This window comes from Chenopodium album, chromosome 16 (assembly GCF_948465745.1).
Source record: "Chenopodium album chromosome 16, dcCheAlbu1.1, whole genome shotgun sequence".
Lineage (NCBI taxonomy): Eukaryota > Viridiplantae > Streptophyta > Magnoliopsida > Caryophyllales > Amaranthaceae > Chenopodium > Chenopodium album.
In genome coordinates, this window is record NC_137849.1 from 46467923 (window position 1) to 46493021 (window position 25099).

At 35.3% G+C, this 25099-nt stretch overlaps 2 protein-coding genes across 2 annotated transcripts; both read left to right on the forward strand.

Annotated features, from left to right (window-relative positions):
• Positions 1–2345: 2345 nt before the first annotated feature.
• LOC145585624 (protein transport Sec1a-like) lies at positions 2346–13397 on the forward strand. Its single transcript, XM_081642326.1, has 20 exons — positions 2346–2433; positions 3964–4016; positions 4991–5072; positions 5906–5984; positions 7258–7308; positions 7413–7509; positions 7594–7626; positions 8130–8258; positions 9308–9490; positions 9568–9651; positions 9740–9838; positions 9921–9997; positions 10626–10722; positions 11203–11328; positions 11429–11524; positions 11660–11779; positions 11885–11965; positions 12712–12911; positions 13030–13120; positions 13208–13397. The coding sequence occupies exons 1-20, from the start codon at positions 2346–2348 to the stop codon at positions 13355–13357; spliced, it is 2016 nt and encodes a 671-aa protein (XP_081498452.1). The 3' UTR covers positions 13358–13397.
• Positions 13398–15109: 1712 nt separating this feature from the next.
• Positions 15110–22024, forward strand: LOC145585625 (uncharacterized). Its single transcript, XM_081642327.1, has 10 exons — positions 15110–15472; positions 15573–15678; positions 16819–16879; positions 16972–17267; positions 18222–18361; positions 19374–19448; positions 19856–19946; positions 20344–20547; positions 21460–21504; positions 21633–22024. Exons 1-10 carry the CDS (start codon positions 15260–15262, stop codon positions 21716–21718), a joined length of 1317 nt encoding a protein of 438 aa, XP_081498453.1. The 5' UTR covers positions 15110–15259; the 3' UTR covers positions 21719–22024.
• The last annotated feature ends 3075 nt before the right edge of the window (positions 22025–25099 follow it).

Sequence of the window (25099 nt, forward strand, 5' to 3'; positions counted from 1 at the left end):
GTAAGAACTAAGGGTGTGTTCTCTCCAGCTTAACTTCAGTTCAGTTCAGCTCCAATCAGTTCGGTTCAGTTCCTAATTTCCTTCTCTCATAAACAATTCATTTCAGCTCATTCAGTTCAGCTCCAATCAGTTCGATTCAGTTCCTAATTTCCTTCTCTCATAAACAATTCATTTCAGCTCGTTCAGTTCAGCTCCAATCACTTCACTTCAGTTGTTTTCAGTAAATCAGAACAGGCCCTAATAATCCTCATCTTCAAGAATTTGCACTTAGGAGTGAGGTTTCCACTTTGTGATGACCACAAACTTATAAGGTGATCCTAAAGGTCAAATTCCCAACTAATTATATCAAGCTTTGTTTAATTGGTAGGTCTTCCTCACACTTATGAATTTATGATGTCCTAAGTTTCTAAGACCATAAATATATACTTGTGTACACTAATACACTCCATAGTTTTATGGTATTACGTTACGAATCATTACCTCTAACATATTGTAATTGTAATTAAAAATCTATGATTTATTAAATAGTACGCCATCCATACTAGTGTTTCACATTTACTGAACTAAGCTGAACTGAACTATACTGATTGGAGCTGAACTGAACTGATTGGAGTTGAACTGAGCTGAAATGAATATATTATGAGAGAGGGAAATTGGGAGCTGAACTGAATTGAACTGAACTGAATTGATTGGAGCTGAATTGATTGGAGATGAACTGAATTGAAGTGAACTCAAATTAAGTAAATGTGAACAGGCCTTATAATTGGGTTATACTTGTACCTTCCGTAATGCAGGTCATATATAAGTATTTCTCATAACTAGCTAGCTAAATTCCATATTACAATGTCAGAAATACTAGGTAAAATTTTATCTACCATGATGTTGATAAATTTTAGTACTAACATGCTTTCATAATTTCTACATCAACATATTTTGCTTAGATCATTAATCCATCTTGAAGACTAATAGGCAATATATGTTCGATCTAGAAGAAAGAAACCTGAACAAGTGTACAAAATTCAACCCCAAAATTCCAAAATATCATGCTTTTAAACAATTCCTTAAAAATTAAGTCTAATTAACTTAGAGGTGTTATGAAAAGTTGTTTCAATGCTCAGGTCAAGTCAATGATATCAATTATGAGTTCATGAATTTATCTAACCCATATATAGGAGCTAGTAAATACTTCGTATGTTGTTTTAGTGCAAATACATAAGGGAGTATAATACTACGTTTTTTTTTCCAAGGAGAAGGAACTTACCGAGCCGAAATCTCTCATAAGTCCTTCCGGTCCGGATTAGCGGGCTTGACACTTTGAAAGTGGGGGAAGTTGGGTAAGAAAATCCCCACCCCAAAGTGTCTGTAATGGGGTTTAATCTTACGACCTCATGGTTGTAAGGTGCAAACCTTACCATTAGACCAAGCTATGCTTGGTGAGTGCTTTGTATTATAATATATGAATGTTTGTTTAAGTGCAAATACAAAGATATATTGGTGTAGACGTATAGTGGTTTACCATGCCTCCATAATTGATTAATTTCTAAATACATCATCAACATATGTGCTGGGCAAAGGGTCCCTGTCAGTTGTTATTTGCTTCATTCTTCAAGCCAATGAATCATCTATGCAAAAAAATTCAATGTTTATACTCGAATTGATATTGAATTTCATATGTGGCTTACAACGTATAATATGTATAAAAGATATTTTCTTAAATAAGACTTTACTTTCCAATAGTACAATTATAATTACGTTAGGAATTCCCCACGTGAGGAATGAGGAGGGATTCATAATGTTATTTTCCTTATCTTTAAAAAAATATAGTACAATAATAATCCTGTATTTGATCCCTTGCAAAAACAATTGAAAGGAGATTGAACCTTAACCATTCAGAACTGATTCCTAAATGCAAATTAGCCCTAAAGGTGAATTGGATAAAAAAAAAAAAAATGTAATCACGTGAATAATTAAACATGATACGTTCCATAATCCAAACCCAATCCATCACACAAGATTCCCAATCCACAAATCGACGGACATTCTATCGTGAAGGCCCAAAACAACACATACATACTACATTGATTAGAGGTCAAACAAAATAAAGAAATGAAAGGAGTAGCTAAAAACTGCTCAACACGTCGTCAACGACTAAACGAAGAAAGAAGAAAGACAAAAACAAAAACGAAGAATGTCCCGCACAAAAATAACTACTTCTCTAACACCCCGCCTTATTTCTCGGTTCTCCTCATTTTCTCTCTCTCTCTCTCTTTTTTTTCTCTCTCCTAAAAATTCCGCCATTGTTATCCATTCTTCTCTAACTCAAAACCTTCTTCATTTTATCAACAATGTCGGCGTCGGAATCTGACTTCGCCGCCGTTCGCGGCCAAAAAGGCGCCGGAGACTATAAGAATTTCCGCATGATTAGCCGTGACCGTGCGTTTTCCTTTCTCAATAAACCTAATTGTGATCATTTGGTTTTTTGTTTCTAATAATTCCATTCTAATCATTTGTTTTGAGCTTGATTGTTTAATTTTTCCAGCATTTGGCGGATATAATTTTGAATTTCATGTGAAATTGTTACGTGTAGCATTGTTTTAATTTTGCTGTGTGAATTTGCTTCAATTTATCTGTATATAACAAACTAAATTGTGTAATATGTATCATTTGTCGAGGTTTTCATTTGTCTCGTCTAGTGGTAAAGACTAAGGGCTTGTGTATGATTCTAACAATTTGTCGTAGGTTTGAATACTCTCCCCCATTTATAATAATGCCCCCGTGGCTCATTTGCACCTTAAAATATTCGTTGCTTCACATGCCATACAATAATGGTGTTTATGCACCAGGGTGCATTGAGTTTTTGTTTGTTTTTTGTCAAAGAATTTTAAAAACCAGCAAAATTTACCAAATGAGTTAAAATAACCATTGGGTGCACCTAGGTGGCTAGGTGCACTATATGCTAGGTGTAACCGGGGGAAACTCTTAGCGCATAGGCCTTATGTATTAGGCATACAAATAGGATGACATTTTTATAAATAATGGAACCTGAGTGTGGAAAATATGATGACAAAAAGTACCACTACATGTATAATAGTACACAAAAATTTCTATTCAGACAACTTATACTTTAATGGTACATTATATATGTATAATAGTACACAAAATATACCGATGTACCATTAAGAGTGAAAATGTACCACCGAACCCTAGATTGCCCTCCTATGTGCATGCCAAATATAGAGGCCCTATGCGCCTAGATGCACTCTGCAACTGGTTCACCATATTTTTGTCCATGCACGCTTAGCACACGTGATTTATCTGTGTATTAGGATTATTGGCTTATCATTTCACTTGAAAGTTATGGTTAATTAAGGAACATAACTTGTTTGTGCAATTGTCATAAAACAAAGAAAATTGGGCAAGAAAGCTTGTGAATGGGGTTTTATTCAGTATTTCTATTGACACCTTCTAGTAGTGATGAGATTACAAATAAAATCCCGAATTATGATTATTTTTTTCTTATTAAAATTACATCTGATGCGAATCTCATGTTATGTCAAGTTTACTAGTCATGATAGAGTTGTCAAGAAAGTGAGTCATTGTTATTAAGTTGATAAAGGATTTAAGCCATGTTTTAAGCCTTTAAGGTATGACCGTATGAGTGCTAGGTTGAACTTAATGATATCAGTTCATATGGATGTTCATATATACCTTCAAGTGTTCAACACTGTCTCAAGTTTTTTAATTTTAAATCATTACTCGAAACATCCTTAGACTTATAAATTGTATTCCAAACTTTTGTGTATTGTAAGGATTTGACCTCATGTCCTAGTGACACTATGCCAGTTGAACTATTAATCGTTTAAAGTAGTTAACTGAACTATGCCATTAAAACGTAGTGCTCCATTGGTTGGTGAGAATTCTCTGTTAGTTGTAGATTCATGACACTACATTGAATGATTTCAGGGTTATTATACGAGATGCTTCAATCAACTTCAAGTGAATCAAAATCATGGAAGGTTTGTTTATTCCAGTTTGCTTAATTTTTCTTTTGTCTATACGTTTTATATAATAGTTTTAATATGGATTATGCCAAGGGGGTAAAGGTTCCAATATCTTTTTAGCTTCTTTGAAAAGTTATCTACTAAGAACACACACCAAGGGATTATTATGTCTGAAAAGCGAAAAGAGAGCAAAGAGCTAAGAACAATTAATCATCATGCTTCATGGAAATCATATACTCGTATTTGTGTAAATTTCTGTTATTATGGCTGTATATGGTAGTCTTGCGAACACATCCTTCTTCTTTGTTACTTGGAAAATACAAGGACAGAAGGAAAGCCTTCTAGGCTCTAGCTAATTGTTTGAACTGCTGTCTTTTTATTTGGCGATAAGCTATAAGCAAGACACATTTTAAGATGCTATCATGCATTGAAGAAATTGAGGATCAGAAGTTGCCGTGTTGCAATCAAGCAAAGACAAATGTATATGATTAAATTTGACCGTCATTGCAATTTATATTGCCTTTGTCCCCTGAACTTTGAGCCTGGGAGGATTTACTTCTTTACAAGTAGTATATCTTAGTATATTGTGTTTTCCCTCGTTACTTTTTCTGCCCTGATTCGACAGTTTAAATCGACCTTCTGTGCACATCTAGGTTTTTATTTTTATTTTTTTTCAATCCATTAGTATCATGCATAGTCTAAATGTCTAATAGCTAAGATATAAAGATCATATGCAGAACACTTTTAAAGAAAAACTGAATGATTGACGTAGATTATAGATTAATTATTAGTCAAAATTTAGAAACATTGGTCTTTCATATGAGACTGTCAATTTAAGATAGGGGGAGTTTTTGTTATAGCTGCTCTGATTCTCTGTGGATCAACAAATTCTGTCGTGCAGTTATTGAAGCCCTTTTATTTATGATGCTTCTTACTTAATCATGTCACAGTTTATAAAATATGTGTTTGAAGTCATTTTTGTTATATAGGTATTGATTATGGACAAAGTCACTGTCAAGGTTATGTCCTCGTCATGCAAGATGGCTGATATCACTGATCAAGGGATTTCATGTGAGCTTCTTTGTCTTTACTGCATATAATCCAGGGATAGCGATGCCAAATATGTTTTCCAAAGTTTTTCTGAAAACTTAAATAGATATTCCGTACTATATTGCTATTCAAGTGCATGTAGAGTATCTAATTCTTATTTCATCTCAGGTTTTATGACTTCCATCTAATAGTTACGACTTCATCTCATTTCATTTTTTCCTTCGCTTCTGGTCAATTTCTGTTCACTGAATTTGATTTGAGCATCTATAGTAGGTGACATTTGACTTTTCATTATTTGGATTTTTTCCAGCAAATGTTAGCTTTTACCCTGATGGACGTTTCACTTGGAAGATCAGGTACTGTCTGTCCTAGTTCAAAATACTTATTGAACTAGTGACTGGAAGACATTAAAAGACTAAATTCTGGAATACCAATAAAAAATATTGTTTAGGATTGGTCTTGCCTGTTCTCCAAGCTAATCAGCTGTGCAATATGTATCTCTCTTAGCCGTTGTATTTCTTACACTAACACTTCTCTAATGTGTTTTGACCAAGCACAAACGTTACCTTACTATGTTATTTTGGGACATATCTTGGTGTTTGAACACAGTCAGCATTGAACTGATTGAAAGTCTGAAATTCTGAATATATTAAAGATATGTTATATTCTTTTGTTTTTGGCTATCACACAAGCTTAAAAGTATATGATGCTTCGTATGGTGACTCTTATTGGATTATTTGGGGGAAGTTATATTTTGCAAATGCTCATGCTAAGCCACTGTCATGATCTTAAGCTATATCTGTGACTTTAGCTTACAGTGGTTTATATTGCTCTAATGATTGTTCTGTCTGTAGTGGTAGAAGATCTATTCAGAAGAAGGCAACCTCTTCCCTCTCTGGATGCTATTTATTTCATTCAGCCGACAAAGGAAAAGTAAGCTTTTCTCCATTCATTCTGGAACACTGGAAATCATTATGTATGAAATATAACAAATACTCTGGCACTGTTTTAGACTTTCAAAAGACCCCCCCCCCCTCTAAATACTGATTGAAAATATGTTTTCTACCTGCAATTGTAAGTGCTGTTATATAATTAGGTCAATTTTGTTGCTCAACTACCTCTTGATTGTGCTTTCCTTGAAGCATAATTAATTTTGTATCTGATCAGAATTTTCTTGGAAAAAATACGAACTTTCCGACTTTTTAAAGTAATCTCCCATTAGGCTACGTGGAATAGTCTGCGGAGACAATGTAATGATGAATTTTCGAAATTTACTAAAAGAAGAAACTCCCTAGAACCAAAATAATTTGGGGAGTTTGCTTTGTGGAGTTCTTTATTTTCAATCTTATAAATGTCAATTTCTGTGAGCAACCTACTTTTTTAGAAGTTTGCAAAGAAAGTTCTATAGATTACATTAAGATATGTAGTAGTCAAGTGGTTGCCAACATCTTTGGGATCTTGTCTTGCAGATTTCCTAATGGCTCAGGGGTAAAAATTTGTCAAATACACTATTTTCATACTCTGCTTTATGTGATGATCCCAGATTCCATGAACTGTAAAGAGGGTTTTTCTCTAGATATTTGGAACTTGGAAGTGGGTATTGTATTATTAAAATTCAGAACCTCACTCTTTTCTTAGGCAACCAGTCTAGTGAAACTTCATCAAGGTAGTTTATGCTCTCAAGCCTGTTTTTATGTAGCAGGCCATGCAGACTTATATTAGTCTCTATAAGTGGGCAGGGATGCTAGTATCTTAGGGAAAGTTGGATAAAGATAGTTAATTTTTTGTATAGGAGATATATTTAAATTGATCCAAAACGGCAAAAGTTGTCAATTTTCATGTAGGCATTAACTTTATCATTCCCTGATTTCCTTTCCCTTACAAATATCTGTTAAGGAACATAAATACTTTTGGGTAAATTAAAATGTCTGCTGTATTCTGAAGTTCAATATCAAAAACAAGGCTATAGGTGTCCTTAAGGTATCTAGATATAACTTTATTAATACTATTATTAATAATATACCGGTTATTATCACAATTAGCAAGAAAATATTCGTAAGTTCGTAACAATGAGAAGTTTCCTATTAAAAATATCTGCATATTCAGAAGTTTTATTCTGGACTTCCTCAGTACTCCTGCTGCTAGACTTTTTTTGAGGTACTTTTGCTTGCTATATGTCTAAATTTTTTTCCTTGATTTGTTGCAGCATAGTCATGTTCTTGTCTGACATGTCAGGAAGAGAACCTCTGTACAAGAAGTATGTAAAGTTTCCAGTATGCCTAAAATACTTAGATTTTTGAAAGTCATTTTCTGTCTGTATCCCTTGAACTGCTTGTTTTGGTCATTTGTTTCTGGTCCCAGGGCATTTGTATTTTTCTGCCAACCTGTTCCGAAGGAATTAGTTAACCACATCAAGAGCGATATGAGTGTGGTACCCCGTATAGGTGCTTTAAGAGAGGTAAGGGGCGGTTCTTTACTCATGTATTTAAACAATCTGAATGTCATTCATTAATGGTCTTTTACTCCTCCATTCATGTTGCAGATGAATTTGGAATTCTTCCCGGTGGATAGCCAGGTAAAAATATCATTCATGCTATGCTACGCCTAGCATTACAATTTCCTTGCCATAGTTATGCCTGACAGACATCTGACACTTTATATGAATAAGGATACTTGGGGTGATCCTTGATGAAATATATAAGAAAAAGAAAAAGCTTTATGTGTCCACGTGAGATACTTTTAATGAACTTGACACTCATGAAGATCTGAGTTACATAGGTCCATGTATCAAATTATCAATCATTGGATACTTGGAGAACTTCCTTTGTATTATTGCATGCAAAACAAATGTTAAGTCGACCAACACTTAGCCAATTGGAGGAGGGGGGGGGGGGGGGGGGAAGGAATGTAATGTTTGTGATGATATGCGTTTTTGTTAACCTTCTTTTCAATTTCTCTATCTGACATTAAAGCTTTTGATGTCATCTTACCTCAAAACATCTTGGTATCTTTTTGCTTGCCTCTTCTATGTTGTTGCCAGAGATTTTTTTTTTATTAATCCAGATGCTATTGATACAGGTGTTTGTAACTGAACATGATTCAGCTTTGGAGGATTTTATTGGAGAAACTTCGCAAAATACCCGGAAATTTGATGCTTGTATGAATTCTTTAGCAGTCCGCATTGCAACTGTCTTTGCTTCATTAAAGGTACATGTTAACTTATGCCGCTTGTTTTCTTCATGCATTCCTCCTACCATATTCCTTTTTCATGTCCTGATGTCCTTACCAAGTTGAACAGTATCATTGGAAGTTTTGGTGCAGCTCTTGATTAGTAGTTCTCTATCTAAATAATTTGAGGTTTTGGATCTGTTTCATGTATATCGCTATTTACAAGTGAAATATGTGTGTTTCTATAATACCTTGATGAACACATTGATTGGATTTTAGATTTTTAGGAACTGGTCGAGCCTGTAAGATTAAATCACAACGTCAGGACTTAGTTTATCAGCTGTTAGTTTCTTATTCAGGTGCTAATATATTTTTTTGGTAGATGATTGACAAACTAGTAAAGATCCGACCAGGCAACCAAACATGATGGGGTTAACAAGCAGATTTAATTAATGACAAAAGCTTACCAGGGCTTTGTGTCTGGAAACTTCTTGGAAAGAAATAACCTGGATATTAGAGGTTACAGAAATACAGAATAGAGACTAACAAAAATACATTACTGTTACTCTTATACACCAATCATCTGACGGTACCCGTGTCGACATGCATCTGACGTTTCTAATAGATAAAGATAATTGAGTGTAATTATAGTAATAGGAATTATGGAAATGTTTCTCATCTCTTTTGGGTACTTCCAGCGAGTTTTATGCATCAGTCTGAGCAATATAAGTATGTACTGCATAGTACAAGACAAGACAGACAATCTTTATTTACTGGACACACCTATGAAATTTGTTTTCTCTAAGTGTTTCAGTTCCTGCTCCTGGCAAATTGAATTTGGCTATATAATGTTGTTGAATGAGTGGTACAATATTTTTGCAGTGATTGTAATTTGATGTTTAGAGAATAAATTTAGTGATCTCCATTTTTACTTTAAAGGATCATTTATCATATCATCATCTAATTAGCAACTCCTGCTGTGTAGTCAATTATATAATTTCTCATCATGTTATGGCATTAGATTTAATATCTATTATAGTTTCTTGATTGGCATAATGTAGTTAGGAACTAAATTTGTATTTTTGTAGGAGCTCCCCTATGTACGTTTTCAAACTGCAAAGGATCCTGATACAGCATCTTCACATGAATTAATACCCTCAAAGCTTGCTTCAGCAGTTTGGGACCGTCTGAAGTTATATAAATCCACAATTCCCAATTTTCCCCAAAAGGAAACATGCGAGTTACTTATCCTGGACAGAGGTGTTGATCAGGTTAGAGCTGTCACTATATATCTTGTTGCTTGCTCTAATATATGTTGTTGCTTAGCATTTGAAATTTTTATATACAGATCGCTCCAGTGATACATGAGTGGACTTATGATGCCATGTGTCATGACTTGCTGGAAATGGAAGGGAACAAATTGGCGCTTGAGGTTTGTCTTATAGTTTTCCCTTACATCATTTTATTGTATGTTCTTTTTTGCAAGTTTCATGGTGAACTTAAATTATGCTTTATCATAGGTTACTAACAAAACAACTGGTCAGCCTGAGAAAAAGGAAGTTCTTTTGGAAGACAGTGATCCTGTATGGCTAGAGATCCGCCATTTGCATATTGCAGAAGTATGTTTACTGGACTGACAATTTGTTTACCAAATTGAATTGTTAAACCTCAGAACAGTTGATTAACCTTTCAATGTTCCAGGCTAGTGAACGGCTGCATGACAAAATGACCAACTTTGCGTCAAAGAACAAAGCTGCAACACTGAGTCAAGCCTCGAGGTTATATAAATATTTCTGATGGCTTGTTGCTCTTGGAGTATTCTCGTACTTACTTCTTAATGATCTGCGAACTTATTTTCTTGTTTTATGGTTATTATCTGCTGTTGGAGCATAACCCTCATCATGTTCGGTTACTTAGTGTTGTTCCTTTTGGTGTGTGTTGAGTTTAAGTTTTTGTTAGAAATTAAATGCTTATGTATTTGTGATATAATTTAATAAATACCCACCAAAAAAAGGGAAAACAAAAGCACTCATTTCCCATAAATGGTATTTCCCAAATAATTTTCGGTTGGTTAGCTAAGCTTTTATCCAAGAACTCACCAAAAATAAAGAGGATAGGACTGGAAAAAAAATTATTGTATGCATTCATCTGTTTTACTTGAGTGCCCAAAACATTTATCTTGGCTCAACTACTGCAATTCTTGCTGAGTCATGGTTGAAACAATACAATACTTTCTTATTTTGCTTGGCCTTTTCCTGGTGCAATTTTATTTCTTCGTCTTACGTCCTATAAACTGAGGTTTATAATCCATTTCATGGGTTATTGTCTTTCAAAATCTTGAATTTGAAAAAGTTAGTGCTGTTGAATTTCATCAAGAATTCACATAGACTTATTGACTGTATGTAGAGATGGAGCAGAGCTTTCTACACGAGATTTGCAAAAGATGGTTCAAGCTTTGCCACAGTACACTGAGCAAATGGAGAAACTTTCTTTGCATGTGGAGGTACACTTTTTTAGTTTTAAAAGCCTAGTGTGTTCAAAACTGAAATTCTCTCTAGAAAACTGTTTACTTCAAAGTTATAACTGTCAATCACAGAATTGGTAACTATCTAATCAATGCAACAGTAGTCATCTTCAGTCAAGATGCAAGATTAATATAGTGATTTGGTTCATGTTTGAAAGTTATAGTAGGCCTTGAAGACTATTGAGGACTTTGTAGAGCTTAAGCTATTTCAACAAAGCCATTAATTATTCACATGCATATATGTTTGATCATTTTATTATTTGTGGGCTGTGCATAACCCAATCACTAATGAAATTTTATACTTTCTAGTTACAAGAAAAGAGATCCTTCTAGTCATGGTACAAAAGTTGTCCAGTATTTCATAGTTGATCGAGAACGTATAATCACAGCAGAATTCCCAGTGTTATGCATAATGATCTACTAGAGTTTGTGTGCTAATTGTTGTTTATTTTGGGGCAGATTGCTGGAAAAATAAATCAAATTATAAGAGATATGGGGCTTCGAGAACTTGGGCAGCTAGAACAGGATATAGTCTTTGGAGATGCAGGAACAAAGGAGATCATCACCTTCTTAAGGGCACATCAGGTTTTTACATGCACCTTTGCTTGAATAGTCGAATCTTTATAACAAATGGAGTATTTAGTTCTTGTATAACCTCTTCTTTTTTGTTGCTTTCACTATCCAGGATGCTTCTCCTGAGAATAAACTGCGCTTGTTGATGATTTATGCATGCGTGCACCCTGATAAGTTTGAAGGAGACAAGGCCACTAAGATAATGCAGGTAAGAGGAGATCTCCAATTGCATCATACCAGCTGTTTCTTATATAGTTACTTTCATATAACCACTTATATAATTTTCTGCACTTTATGTTTTTGTAAGTAATGACAATTAAAAGCATTATTTGCTTTGTTGCAGTTAGCTAAGTTGTCGGCAGAGGATGTGAAAGCTGTAAAAAATATGAGAATGCTTGCTGGATCATCAATTATTAAGAAGAAAACAAGTGGAAGTTTCTCTCTAACATTTGATGGTCAGAGGGTAATATGAGTGGAGTTTGACATCTTACAAGAATTATTCAACTGACTTGCGTTGTTTCTATCTATGCTAACTGTTCTTTCTTTTTCCTGATCTATCCATCACCAGAAGAAAATTGCTGCTAGAAAAGATAGAACCAATTCAGAGGAGGAAACTTGGGCATTATCCAAATTTTATCCTATGCTAGAGGTAGTTTATAAATGATACCTTACTGATTTTGTCAAATTCATCCTACTTTATTTTCATCAAGCAGCTTGAATGTGCCACTTTTAATACCTTCTTGACAGTAAATGCTTATAAAATGGAATAGGAATCTGTTGGATATGTTTCTTTGGGGATTGGTCTCTTTTAAGTATCTCTTCCATTGCAAATGGATCATCTACTTCTGAACAAAACTACAGCATCAACTTCACTATATTGGATGCAGACCACACAGTGCTTTGATTTTCCATCTATCTGCTCTTTGTTATGTTATATTTAATTCATTAAAGCTTTGTTACTTGGAACTCTTCCTTTCATCTCTCTCTCTCTCTCTCTTACACACACACGCGCGCGTTCACACCTACGCACACATGATGAATGCTCAATATTCAGGCATGATAAGACACTATAAGATCTTTAAGGACCAATGATATGCAAATGTTTCATGTGATGACTTAGTTTGACACCAGGATTTATACTGTAGTTCAACACTTGTACTTGAGTCTGATTACTGTAATAAAAAACTTGTTAAACACAATTTTTGTCATTGCATTTCATGCATAATAAAGATAAATGCATTAAACAAATTCTCTATTTTATGGGTTGAGTGGCACTTGAGCCTCATATGCTTCAATCAAGTAGCAATTTATGCTTACAAAGTTGGATGAAAGAACTCCTCCTCATTTTTCTCCAGGAACCTTGAGAAATTTAAAGAATTTTTTATAATTTTCCAGGAACTCCTGGAGAATGTGCACAAAGGTGAGTTATCAAAGAATGATTATCAATACATTAATGAGCCGACTCCAATCAACAGAGAACGCAATCAAACTCAGAGTGTTTCTGCCAGCACAACCACGACAACTGGTCCACGTTCAATGAGGTCAAGACGAACTGCAACATGGGCTCGCCCTCATAGTTCTGAAGATGGAAGCAGGTACTGCAGTTCGCATCATTCTATAAGCTCTACATTTAGCGTAGGACCATGAGAGATAGAAGCAATCAGATTTTATTGATTGTAGTCTTAATTTCTGTAAATTTTTGGTCTTTTTCAGTGACTCGGTATTGAGAAATTCGCCTAATGATTTTAAGATGTTGGGATCACGTATTTTCATATTTATCCTTGGAGGAGCTACTAGATCTGAGGTAAAATTCTTGGCTTCTTGCTTCTGGTACATTGTAACCGTTGGACTTGATTCATTTCCTGAAGATCTTTTATCACATTTTACTCAGATACGAACTTGTTACAAACTCACTACAAAACTTAGGAGGGAAATTGTACTTGGTGCAACAAGTATAGATGATCCTCCAAAATATATTACGGTACATATTTCTTGCATCTATCTTTTGGACGCATGCATAATAATGATTTATGTTATTTAAGAAGACTCTCTTGAGCTTCCCTTGGTTTATAGGGATAAATTCAGGATGCAAGTATTTATGCCTTTATGGTAATACAAGTATACAAGGATAAAGGCATAAATACTTCGACAGGCAGTCTATAGGGAACATGCAAGTATTTATGCCCTTATGCCATTGTTACTTGTTAATGCTCTTGCTAATCTGTTAATTATAAATGTTTAAATACAACCATCTTGTTTCTCTGAAGAACTCTTCTCCCTCATTAAAAAAACTTCCTAAATTGATGTTGCATTAAGCTTTCAAGACATGCAAAATTCAACAGTTGCAGACCCACTAATCGCACATTGATTTGAATTTTTTTTTTTTTTTTTTTCAAGTCATTTTCAGTAGTTTTTTTTTTGTCCCCTGCAGAAGCTGAAGCAATTCACAGGAAAAGGTCTCTCTCTAGACGGCCTTAGAATTTGAGCATCTTCCTTCAGCAGTTTCAAGAAGTGACAAAGATGCTTATGTTGTGTATGATCATCAATATTTTGTAGCCATTTTGTTCTGCTGCTTTCCTCCAGCAACTGTAAAAAGCGGGAGTTCTTACAGCAAAATAGCTGCTGCATCAACACCGTAGAGCCTGATTTTCAGATTAGCACAGGTAGAGACTAAGGATGTTAATTCTTTCTAATATTCTCTATTCCATTTTAGTGGAAGTAAAGTACATCAGGTATTAGAAAATATCAACGTACTAGTGATGTTAAAGAACTACACTAACATTCATTGTAAGTAGGCAACTTTATTAGAAAAGTGTTTTAAAACAGTATTACAATATTACATTATCAAAGATTTGTCTCTCAGGATCACTTGATTTAGAGTGCCAGAGATCAAAACATATTTGCAGCTGTGTATGTTCTATCACACCCAGTCCAGCAGCAAATATGTACTGTATTATTTCAAATATATCAAAAGCATCAAGTAGAATAAACTTTCAGACACACCTATTCAATATTGACACACCAAGCTTGCCTGTAGAGATGGTGGGGGAATTCACCTAAAGATATGTATAAAGCAAAGACATTGAATTGGTCAAAGTTGTGTATGTGAAATTGTGAATAGTGCAAAAGTCAATCTAAAACACTTAAATAAAAGACGGAAGTAGTACAAGATTGCTCCTTCCATCTCTTATTATTTGCACCATTTGACCCAAAAAGTTTTCACATAAAGTTGGCCCATGGTGCAAACAAAAAGAGATTGAAGGAGTATGAATATGAACTATAGTGGTGTACCAACACCAAATGGAGTTCCTTGCAATTATGAGGGGTTGTCAATAGCGCTAAATGGTGATCTTCGCAAGGTCTATTGACAGTTGTGTCAAATGTTGAAGACGAGTCGTACTCACATAACTCCTCCCTTTACATTCACTTAATCCAAAAGTGTAAATCCTTCACTGTTAAACATGAATGTGAAGTCACAATTAGGTATTACTATTGAGAAACTAATATGGTTGATTAGTTAGATAAGGTTGCCATCATTAAGACAATCTAGAAAAATTTTCAGGTGATTTGAACTAAGTTGAGTAACTTGACCTTATTTAAAGATTAAAATTTCATACTTTAAAACTCTCGTTTTGTTCACAAAAAAATTGCTGACGTGGTAATCAAGTTTCCGTAACAGCCATTCAACAAGCACCACGTAGAAACTATAGAAAAGCAACGCCACGTGGAAATCAAATTATTTACAAAATACTTATTTACCAAATTAGACATTTACTAATCACTCCCACGACACCATACCAGTGTAACGCTTAAATCGACGAACTCACCGCCATTTTTATCATATTTTCCGACCTTCAATCAAACCAACACTCAAACATTCCGGCGAATTAGGGTTTTTCGCCAGCGATCTTCTACCTTTTCCGACGAAATTTCGCCGGGAAATATGGATCCCTTACTTCCGGTCATACTCCTATCATTGATTCTCGGAGCAATCATCTCGTTTCTCATCTTCGGAAATTATTTCAGGAAGCAGAAATCCGAAGTTGAAGCACTTGCGAAAGGCGAGCCTGTTAATGATGCGATTTCTAAGAAGCCTTCGAAACCTACTGCTTCCAAAAAATCTCAATTTAAGCATCATTCTCATGCTTCTGATAAGGTAATTTCTAGGTTATTTTTATTATATTTTTGTGTTGTTTGATTTTGCATTAGTTTGATTGTATGTTGTTTGATTCAGAAATGTGATTGAATTTGTGCAGGAACAAAACAAGAAGCATCATCCATTGGATTTGAACACGTTGAAAGGTCATGGTGATTCGGTTGGTGGTCTGTGTTTTTCATCCGACGGAAAAAATTTGGTCACAGGTTATAAGTGATTCTTAAACTTTGATTTGCTTGATGTTTTTCTCGAGAGTTTCATCTGTTGGATAATGGATTGCATTGAACTCGAATAGTTGTGAATTAAGGTTTTTATATTGTGCAGTTTTAGTAGCATTGGATACAAATTGCAGTTTTATTGTTGATGAATAATAATGTGTTCGGATAATGATAATGCAAATTGATGATGTAAAGAACTTTCAAGAACATATATACTACCTCCGTTACATATTATGTGCAACGATTTGACATAAAGTAGAGAGGGAAAATGTCTAATCGTTGCAAATAATATGTAACGAAGGTAGTATATTCATAATTTGTGCATGTAAGCAATTTGCTGAAAGTTTGTCCTTTTTGCTGTACAATTATACTTAGAGATGGAAGGAATTCTAATATCTACAAGCATTGAGATTGTTAATTGTGTTTTCTATTTGTTTGACGTTTCATTAAGCTTACTTAGATACTGATTCAGCTTAATTAGATACTGATTCAGCTTCAGGATTATAGAATTCAATTGGGTTGTAATGTAATGCTCCTTAAGGCTTTGAAATGACGTTTCTTTCCCTATTAACCCTTAAGTATATGGCTGTGCCCTTATTTGTTGTTTGCAATTCAAGCTTCATCACTAGAAATAGGAAAGTAGACCATGATTAATCAACTGCCACTGTCTTTACACTTCAAATTGTCCTCAGGCAGTATTGCTCACTCCCCTTTTATTTTCCCCGTACTCTTAACTTCTTTTAGTTAGCCCTGCTTGGTTTCCCTCTTTGTGAATTAACCTTCATGAATCTTCACATATAGTTTTTCTAGTGTTTCTGTTGGACAGTTCCTCTCCTTAAGCATTCGTTTAATTTGCCAATATTAAGCATAATAACATACCTACAACTCTATTATGTCCTGTTAGGGAATCAGCAACCCTAAAACTAGGATTTGGAAAGTCATCTTAAATTGTCGCCATTATCAATTCCATCTATTACCTCATGGTTATTCTCAATTTTCCCTATTCATATGACTAGTAGAGTAAGAATTGAGTGTTCCACTTGCGTGCAATGGTTGTGATCTTTCCAAGTTTATAAAAGAAAATAAATCAGTTTTTGCAATGTTTGATTTTTGTTTGTTCTTCTGCAGCTTGTGCAGATGGTGTGGTCCGAGTTTTTAGGCTGGATGATATTTCAAATAAAAGTTTCAAGTATGTGTCCATAAATTATTTTTTATCCCCGGATGGTTTCTATAAAGATTATTGCGGGGTTTTGAAGTTGGTTATATGTTTTTTTCATGCAGATTCTTGCGTATTAACATGCCAGCTGGAAACCATCCAACTGCTGTTGCTTTCTTAGAGGATGATTCATCAATCGTAGTAGCTACTCAAAATCTTTTGGGATCTTCAATTTATATGTACGCAGAAGAGAATGCTAAACCTTCGAGTGAAAGTAAACAACAAGCGAAGCTTCCTCTTCCTGAAATCAAATGGGAACATCACAAAATCCATGACAAAAATGCAATATTGAATATTTTTGGAGCTAATGCTAGATATGGCAGTGCTGATGGAAGCACTGTTATAGCTTCCTGCTCAGAAGGTATATATCTGATGTTGATGTTATAATTTAACCATATCATTACGTGTCCTGATTATCGATAAAAATACTATTGCTTTAATTACTACTCATATAATGAGGTGTGTGAAGGTAAAGATGTCTTATTCCTAAGTACCCTGTCTAGACTGGTTGAGAGGTTGTTCAAAGGTATGCGGTATAAGCTCTTTTGATGATGAGAATTAATAAATTTAGAAACATGACAAGCTATGATAGTGTTGTGTGTAATAAATTGTAAATCTTTTTAATATCTATGGATACCTCAATATAGAGTGATGTGGATATGATTCTTGCCAACCCATCCTTTTGGGAATAAGGCTGTGGTTTAGTTGTTGTTAAGATAGTAATGCAAGCAAGTGAAGCAACAAATTAAAACCTCTTAAAAATCTCTAGCTCTCTTAACTTTATTGGTAAGAGATACATTGCTGCTCTTTTAAAGATTTAATGATCTTAATCTCATTGATAAATGTGATTGTACCACTAGTCCAAGATTTGTGTTCACTATATGGTTAAGAAGAAACAGTGACTAAAAAAAAAAAAAAACTTTTGTGAACTGTCAGTCCCACACTAGAATTTTGTTAAGAACAGAAACTCCAGTGTTCTCTCTCTCTCTCTCTCTCTCTCTCTGTGTGTGTGTGTGTGTGTGTGTGTGTGTGTGTGTGTGTGTGTGTGTGATGTAATTAGGGTAAACTTGGTTTGATTAGCTGAAGTATTTAGAAGTTTGTGCTGTAACTCTTATTAATTACTGAATTCTCCTTATTGCTCTACTTTTCTTTTCTTCATCTTCTGCAATTATTCTGTTTATCAAGGTTATGACTAGAGCTGGTCTTCATCTAGGTCCCTCTCCCTCTGATTGTCTTGGGAATAAATTCTTTTTGTTTTTTCATTGAATTTCTTTCTGTTATAGAGGAACTAACTCTCCTCAATGCATGTTTTCAGCAACTGAGATTAAGCTTTGGCATGGAAAATCCGGAAAGCTATTGGGAACAGTTGATACTAATCAACTTAAAAACCACATGGCTTCATTATCACCAAATGGACGTTTTATGGCAGCTGCAGCATTTACTGCTGATGTGAAGGTGTGTGGTTTATTCATATGCCTAATGCATAATAGCATTATGCGACTTCCATTGATAATTATCATTGTACTAGCATTTGTAGGTTAATGCACTTTTATGTTTCCCCTTCATAGGGTCAGAAGCAGCAGTTTGTCTTGCTTACTTTTTGCTATATAAGTATTGAATTAAAAGTAGGTTGTTCTGTTATCTGTGTTTTAAATGCACTCAACATTTATTATAGACCGTTACTCTTCTAAATTAGCCATCATAACCCATTTTAAAAACATTTAGTGTATTTGTACAATTAAAATTTACATATAAGAAATATTATACTCGTTTTTTAGTGACTATAGATCAAGAGATGTATCATTGTATTGTATACCTCTTATTTCTATAATGCAAAAGGTTTTCTTAGGCTAAAATTAAAGAATTGTTTTATAACCTTCACTCACTCTCTCTCTCTCTCTCTCTCTCTCTCTCTCCTCTCTCTCTCTCTCTCTCTCTCTCTCTCTCTCTCTCTCTCTCTCTCTCTCTCTCTCTCTGTGTGTGTGTGCTCCGGGATGGCCGTGAAGCAAGTTGTAATTTTGTAACTCAAAGCCACGACTGCTCATGCAAATACAATGGTGTTTTGTAAAAAAATATTTAAAAATTAATAATTATGTGTCCCCATATTGACTTGTATTACACATATTTGTGCTCTCTACAGGCACTAACATGTATATGTTTATGTATAGTTAGTTGGCACCTTGGCACTAACTCACTTGTTTTGTGCATCATTTTCTTTATTTTAAAATTTGATTCATTGATCTTATGTAGCAGTTGCATTATGCAAAGAGATATGGCATATGGGGGGTTCATAGTACTTTTTCAATGCTAAAATTGCACCCTTTTTTTTTCCTTCTATTATGGTGCTATCTATTCTGTTTACTTTTATTGCACTTTGGCATTATTTAGTTTATGGTCTAATTTGCCTGATCTCAAGCTCCACTATCCGAGGTTTTTGTCTAAGGATCTGTTCGAATTTTTTCTGCAGATTTGGGAAATTATTTACTCAAAGGATGGTTTTGTTAAGGAGGTTAACAAGGCTATGCAACTCAAGGGACACAAGGTTACTCATCATCTTTGCTTTCATACTCATTGTTTACATGACTTTACTGATTATATTGTATATCCTTTGCATTAAAGTTTACTGGGCCAATTGAGTTGGATATTTTCTAATTACATGTATTTTTGGGAAATTACACGAGTCCATTGTGTAGATATTATTATTCAGTTATTCATGGTGCTTAAAGTGTCTAAGTTTCATCTGATAAACTTTCTGTTGAAAGGCTTTGGAGATATAGTCCCGCATTTATTTGTTTATGCAATTCTCATTAGCAATTTGGTTATTGGGAGTACCTCTTTTTTTTATTTGTTTATGCAATTCTCATTAGCAAATAACAATCATTTGTTGTATTTCATACATGAAACAACTGTGTCCTTTTGCTTACTTTCTTACATCTTTTATGTTCACAGAGTGCAGTTACCTGCCTATGCTTTACAGCAAACTCAGATCAAATTATAACTGCATCCAAGGATGGCACCTTAAAAGTATGGAATATTAATGGTATGTGTTTTCCTTTCTCCAAATCATGGTTAATCTCGTAGATTTGAAGATAGCATATTTAATCACTAGTAAAACCATCTACTTTAATTCATGTGAGAATTTTTCCTTTTTGCTTTGTAATGAGCTGGAACAAGTTATCCACTAGACCACTACAGTCCAATGTGCCATTTCAAATTAACAGTGAATTTAATTTAGTTTAAATTCTGTGGACACGAAAATCTGTGATGTGTATTGTGTAAAGTAATTCAAAGTTTGTGAATGATAATATTTAGTGTCATGGATGGAACTTATTTTTGAGGCAAGAATATAAGAATAGATTTTTTGATTTAATTTTTATTTTATACTCCTGCTATACTTGTTTTTATTGGACTCAATAATATTTTATCTGTTATTGCAGTTCGCTATCATATGGATGAGGACCCCAAGATTCTAAGAGGATTTCCAATTCCTCTTCATGATTCAAAAGGAGCAACTTTGCATTATGTTCATCTTAGTTTATCTCCTGATGGAAAGATACTTGCTGCTACTCATGGCTCTACATTGCAATGGCTATGTTCTGAGACTGGAAAGGTTTTGGATACTGCTGAAAATGCTCATGACGGTAAGTCCTTTATTCAGGGGGGAGATGCAGGTTACGCAGAAGTATAGTATGAGAATTTCTTTCATTGAAATATGCAATTTACTTCGTATACCGTATGACTGTTGATGTTCACGTCTTTAAAGAGCGATTTAAGTGGACAATATTTTATATGGTCATATATTCCAACATCCAAGTCTACATAAACCTACAAGTTTCTTTTGCTGCTCAAATGAATGCTTACTATATGTTCCTTGTTCTTTTAGATCATCATTACTTTTGGAATAGTGAAAGCCATCTTGCTACTCTTCCATCGTCTAATACATGCTTTTGATTTTGGGACTTCTGAACCTAGTCTCTAAAATAATTCATTATAAAGTTTGATTGGGATTCCTTCAAAAGTTTAAGAGATTCTGCTGTAGTGTACCCACTGGATGTTCCTGGAAGATGACTCGGCTATCTTTGTTAAGAGATTCTTTTGCTGTTCATGTATAGTTTCTTAACGCTAATCCCACTTGTGCAAATTGCTGCTATTGCTTATTGTATTCTGACAAGCTCACTTTTGCAAATTGCTGTTATTGTGTTCTGCTCAAGGAGGGTGATGTTATTAATATATTCTAGTGTTGTTCTGCTTTCACGCATTGCCATGGTCTTGTTGGAGTTAAGGAGTTTGGTGGCGGTGTAAACGTGTAATATACACTTTTGTTATTTACTTTCTTCAATGTAGGTACCAGCAATCTATGTTATTTGTTCGCAGTCAGTTTTGATTGTATTCCTTGCCTTCCTCTCTAATCCATCCTACTTGTGCTTTGTGTCTCCAGTTTTCTTTTCCTTTTCTTATCTGTGTGAGTGTCCAGTGATCACATGGTTAAGTTTTCTTTCATCATCTTGATTGTGCGCCTTTATGAACTTAATATATGAGAATCTTGCATGCAGGTGATATTACATGGATTACATGGGCACCTAAGGCCCTTCCTGTTGGTAAGTTCCATAATGTGAATTCTTTTTTAATTCCATTCCAATAATTACTGGAGTAGCTAACTGTGTTAGCTATGTTAAGGATGATGTTTGGTTCTTGGAATTAATTCCCTTCTTTCCTCTTTTTTCAGGGAATTCTGAATCTTTCATTTTGGGGTCATCTGGAGTTGACAAGAAAGTTAAATTATGGTTGGCACCTTCTATTCCTTCATCATGAATAAGTCACATGGTATGACGCTGATGGCTGGAAAAGCATCACTGCCGTTTCTTCATAAATTTCGCGATTTTGTAGTTTTACAAAATATTATAACAATTGATCAAACGGTATTATAACAATTGTTGTTGTAATTAGCTGTTGGGCTTTACTATGAGATAGATTGTTCAATTTTTTACTATCTCCATTTTTGAAAATTCTACTCACTTACCAATCATGTGTTCAAAATATAATAACGTGTTTTATTTAAACTCGATTCACTTTCTTCAATGTATGTAAAATTACAAAATACATTTATTTAACGATTCACTAATGGCTTATGTAAACTTTGATATTGGCAATTAATTTTCAAGCTTCCGAGTGTGTATGGCATCTCATATATGACTGGGTAATCATGCTTAACTCATTCTTGTCATCTTGTGCTCTCTCTTCTTCTATTTTCTTTTTAAGTATAAAGAAACCAATTAATAAGCTTCAGCTAATCCAACAACATACCTTAGATCCAGTAACACTGATGCACAAACAAAAGCTCGATATAGCCACACCAACAAAAATTTAAGCACGAGCTTTTGTCCTTTATGAATGCTTCCAAAGCACGGAAACGTTTTTACGCGGCTCTAAAATTGGATATGAATAAAGCTTATGATAGAGTGCGTTCTTACGGGCTTTTGGTTTTCCGCCTTGTTGGGGTTCATATTATTGAACAGTGTGTTACAACTGTCTCGTACCAGGTTCTTGTGAATGGGAGTGTTACACCCTCCTTTCAACCACAATGTGGTCTTAGACAGGATGATCCTCTGTCACCGTATCTTTTTGTGTTGTGTATGAGGTGTTGTCGGCCTCTTTTAGGCGAGCGGAAGAACAGGCTTTGTTTTCTGGTATTCATGTTTCTAGGGGTGGACCTTCGATTTCTCATCTTTTCTTTGCAGATGATTCGCTGTTATTTTTCTAGGTTTCACCCCAGGCATGTGACAATGTCATGGCCATTCTTTCGGCCTTTTACTTTGCTTCGGGTCAAATGATTAATCTTCAGAAGTCCTTTGTCAAGTTTAACCCGAATACGCCTCACGACTACCGTGATTTTTAGGCTCGCAGTCTTCGTCTACAATCAAAAGCTTCTTTGGGTACTATCTGGGCCTTCCTGTTGACCTTGGTAAGAGTAAAGTTTTGGAATTCAGGTTTTTAATCGATAAGGTTGTTAGCCGGTTGTCTACCTTTGCTTCTCTTCGTTTGTCGACAGCAGCAAAACTGGTTATCATAAATTTGGTGTTAGTTGCATCGTTTAATTATATCTTGTAGGTTTTCAAGATACCGTCTTCTGTAGCTTCTCAACTTGACAGTATGCTTGCTAGCTTTTGGTGGAGATCGTCTGGTTCTTGGAAGGGTTTGGCGTTGCGCTTGGCTTCTCTACTTCACTTACCCAAAGGTTTGGGGGTTTTGGGTTTGCACAACATTTCCTGCTTTAATTCAGCCCTCCTTGTAGGTACAGGGTGGAGGATGTTTCGAAATCCTCAACTTTTGGTTTCTAAGCCCATGTTTTCGAAGTACCCCTCTCTGCCTGGCACCCCGGAAGCTCGTATTTCTCGACCTTCCTGGGGTTGTCATGGGTTACAAATTGCTCTTTCGACTGTTTCTTCTAGTGTATGTTGGAAAGTGAGTAGAGGTAATAGGGTCCGCATTACAGCCGACGACTGGGCTCCTGGGGGTCTAGTGTTATTTAAGGATGGTTTGTCTAAGTCGGATCTTCCAACTCATGTGTCTGATATAATTGATCCATTTTCTAACGCGTGGGACTCTTCGAGAGTCAATCAGTTTTTTGATGGCCCAACAGTCGTTAAGATCCTTACTCTAGATCGTCCGCAAGAACTTATGGATGATTTTGTGTACTGGAAATTCTCTAAGGATGTCTCCTTTTCTACGAAGTCTGCCTATGCTCTTTTATTGCAGCAGACTATCATGTGTCCTTCTTTGGGGTCCTTGCCTGCTCCCTGGTAGAGGAAATTTTGGGCGCTTCCCCTTCTTCCAAAATGTAAGATCTTTGGCTGGAAAATAATTCAGGCTGGTATTCCGATAGCCTCAGTTCTAGCTGTTCGTGGCATTTCTGTGGATTCGATTTGCTGCTTCTGCCGGAGGAAGCAGGATACGGTCGACCGATCGACCATTTGTTGCGAGACTGTGATTTTGTTGCTCCTTTGTGGGTTCGCAGCACGTTTCATTTCAATATCCAGGGTCTTCTTCATCTTCCCTTTCTCCAATGGTTTTCTGTTATGGTCTCGTTATTAGCAGCTGCTAAGGACTGGGAGAACCTGGTGCAGTTTTTCTCCCTTCTTTGGGCTATTTGGTTGTCCCGTAATAATGTCATTTCCGGCAACAGGTTGTCTCTCCCGATGATGTTTTACTTCTTGCTTCTAAGTGGAAGGTGCAGGGGTTGCAAGCTCAAGATTCTCACCTTTCCTCCTCCGCTTTACGTCCTAGTCCTAGGCCAGCTGGTTCGGGGTTTGCTGCCACGCTTGCTGGGGACCCTACATCGGGGTTTGATATTTGTTTGATTTGTGACGGGTCTTGGTCGTCCTCCGACAACTCGGCAAGTGCTGGTTGGGTTTTTCGTGATTGTGACTCTCCTTTACTCCGTGGGGGAGGGGCACATGTTTCTCTCTCTTCTTCAGCCTTATAGTCTGAGTTACAGGCTTGTTTCTAGGGGTTACGCAATGCCTTTTTTCGTGGTTTTCGCAGGATTCTTATTTACTCGGACTGTGAGCCTCTGTATCTAATATTAGCCCAACAATAGAGGGACGAGATTTCTTTATACTGGTTACTTCGGGATATCCGGGTTCTTCTGTCTACCACTACGGCTTGTAAAATTCTTAAGGTTCCTCGGAAATGGGTATCTCCTGCACACTGGTTGGCTGAAAAGGCTCGTGCTTGGGAGTGTCTTTTTTGGTCTTTTTAAATTTTTGCATGTGCTTTTCTTTCTTTACTCACACTGTCAAAAAAAAAAAATTAAGCACAACATCGCAGAATTGATAGCAAACCAAAACGAGGAAGCGCAAATTAACCTCTGGGATAAACAAAATGTGTTTATCACATGGCATTTTGGTAAATATATCAACAACTTTATCCAGTCATCATCACTGTGGGACCCACTTTTATTGAAAAAGTTGTTGATTTATTTACAAAATTGTCATGTAATAAACAAATTTTGTGTGTTTCAAAGATTAACTTGTATTTATCCAACTAAAAGCTAACCTCTTTTTTTTTTTTTTTTTTCAGGTACCTTTATACTTCGTATACAGTATGAGTTAAGTTTTTTTTGAGGGAAACAGTATAAGTTAAGTTAAGTTTAGTTTTTTTTTAGGGAAACAGTATAAGTTAAGTTATTTAGAA

Coding starts and splice junctions, on each gene's coding strand:
- LOC145585625 (XM_081642327.1), top strand. CDS start 15,260: ATGGATCCCTTACTTCCGGTCATACTCCTATCATTGATTCTCGGAGCA. Junction 15,679..16,818: donor CGGAAAAAATTTGGTCACAG/GTTATAAGTGAT, acceptor GTTCTTCTGCAG/CTTGTGCAGATGGTGTGGTC. Junction 17,268..18,221: donor TATAGCTTCCTGCTCAGAAG/GTATATATCTGA, acceptor GCATGTTTTCAG/CAACTGAGATTAAGCTTTGG.
- LOC145585624 (XM_081642326.1), top strand. CDS start 2,346: ATGTCGGCGTCGGAATCTGACTTCGCCGCCGTTCGCGGCCAAAAAGGC. Junction 7,510..7,593: donor GTATAGGTGCTTTAAGAGAG/GTAAGGGGCGGT, acceptor TTCATGTTGCAG/ATGAATTTGGAATTCTTCCC. Junction 10,723..11,202: donor AACTTTCTTTGCATGTGGAG/GTACACTTTTTT, acceptor ATTTTGGGGCAG/ATTGCTGGAAAAATAAATCA.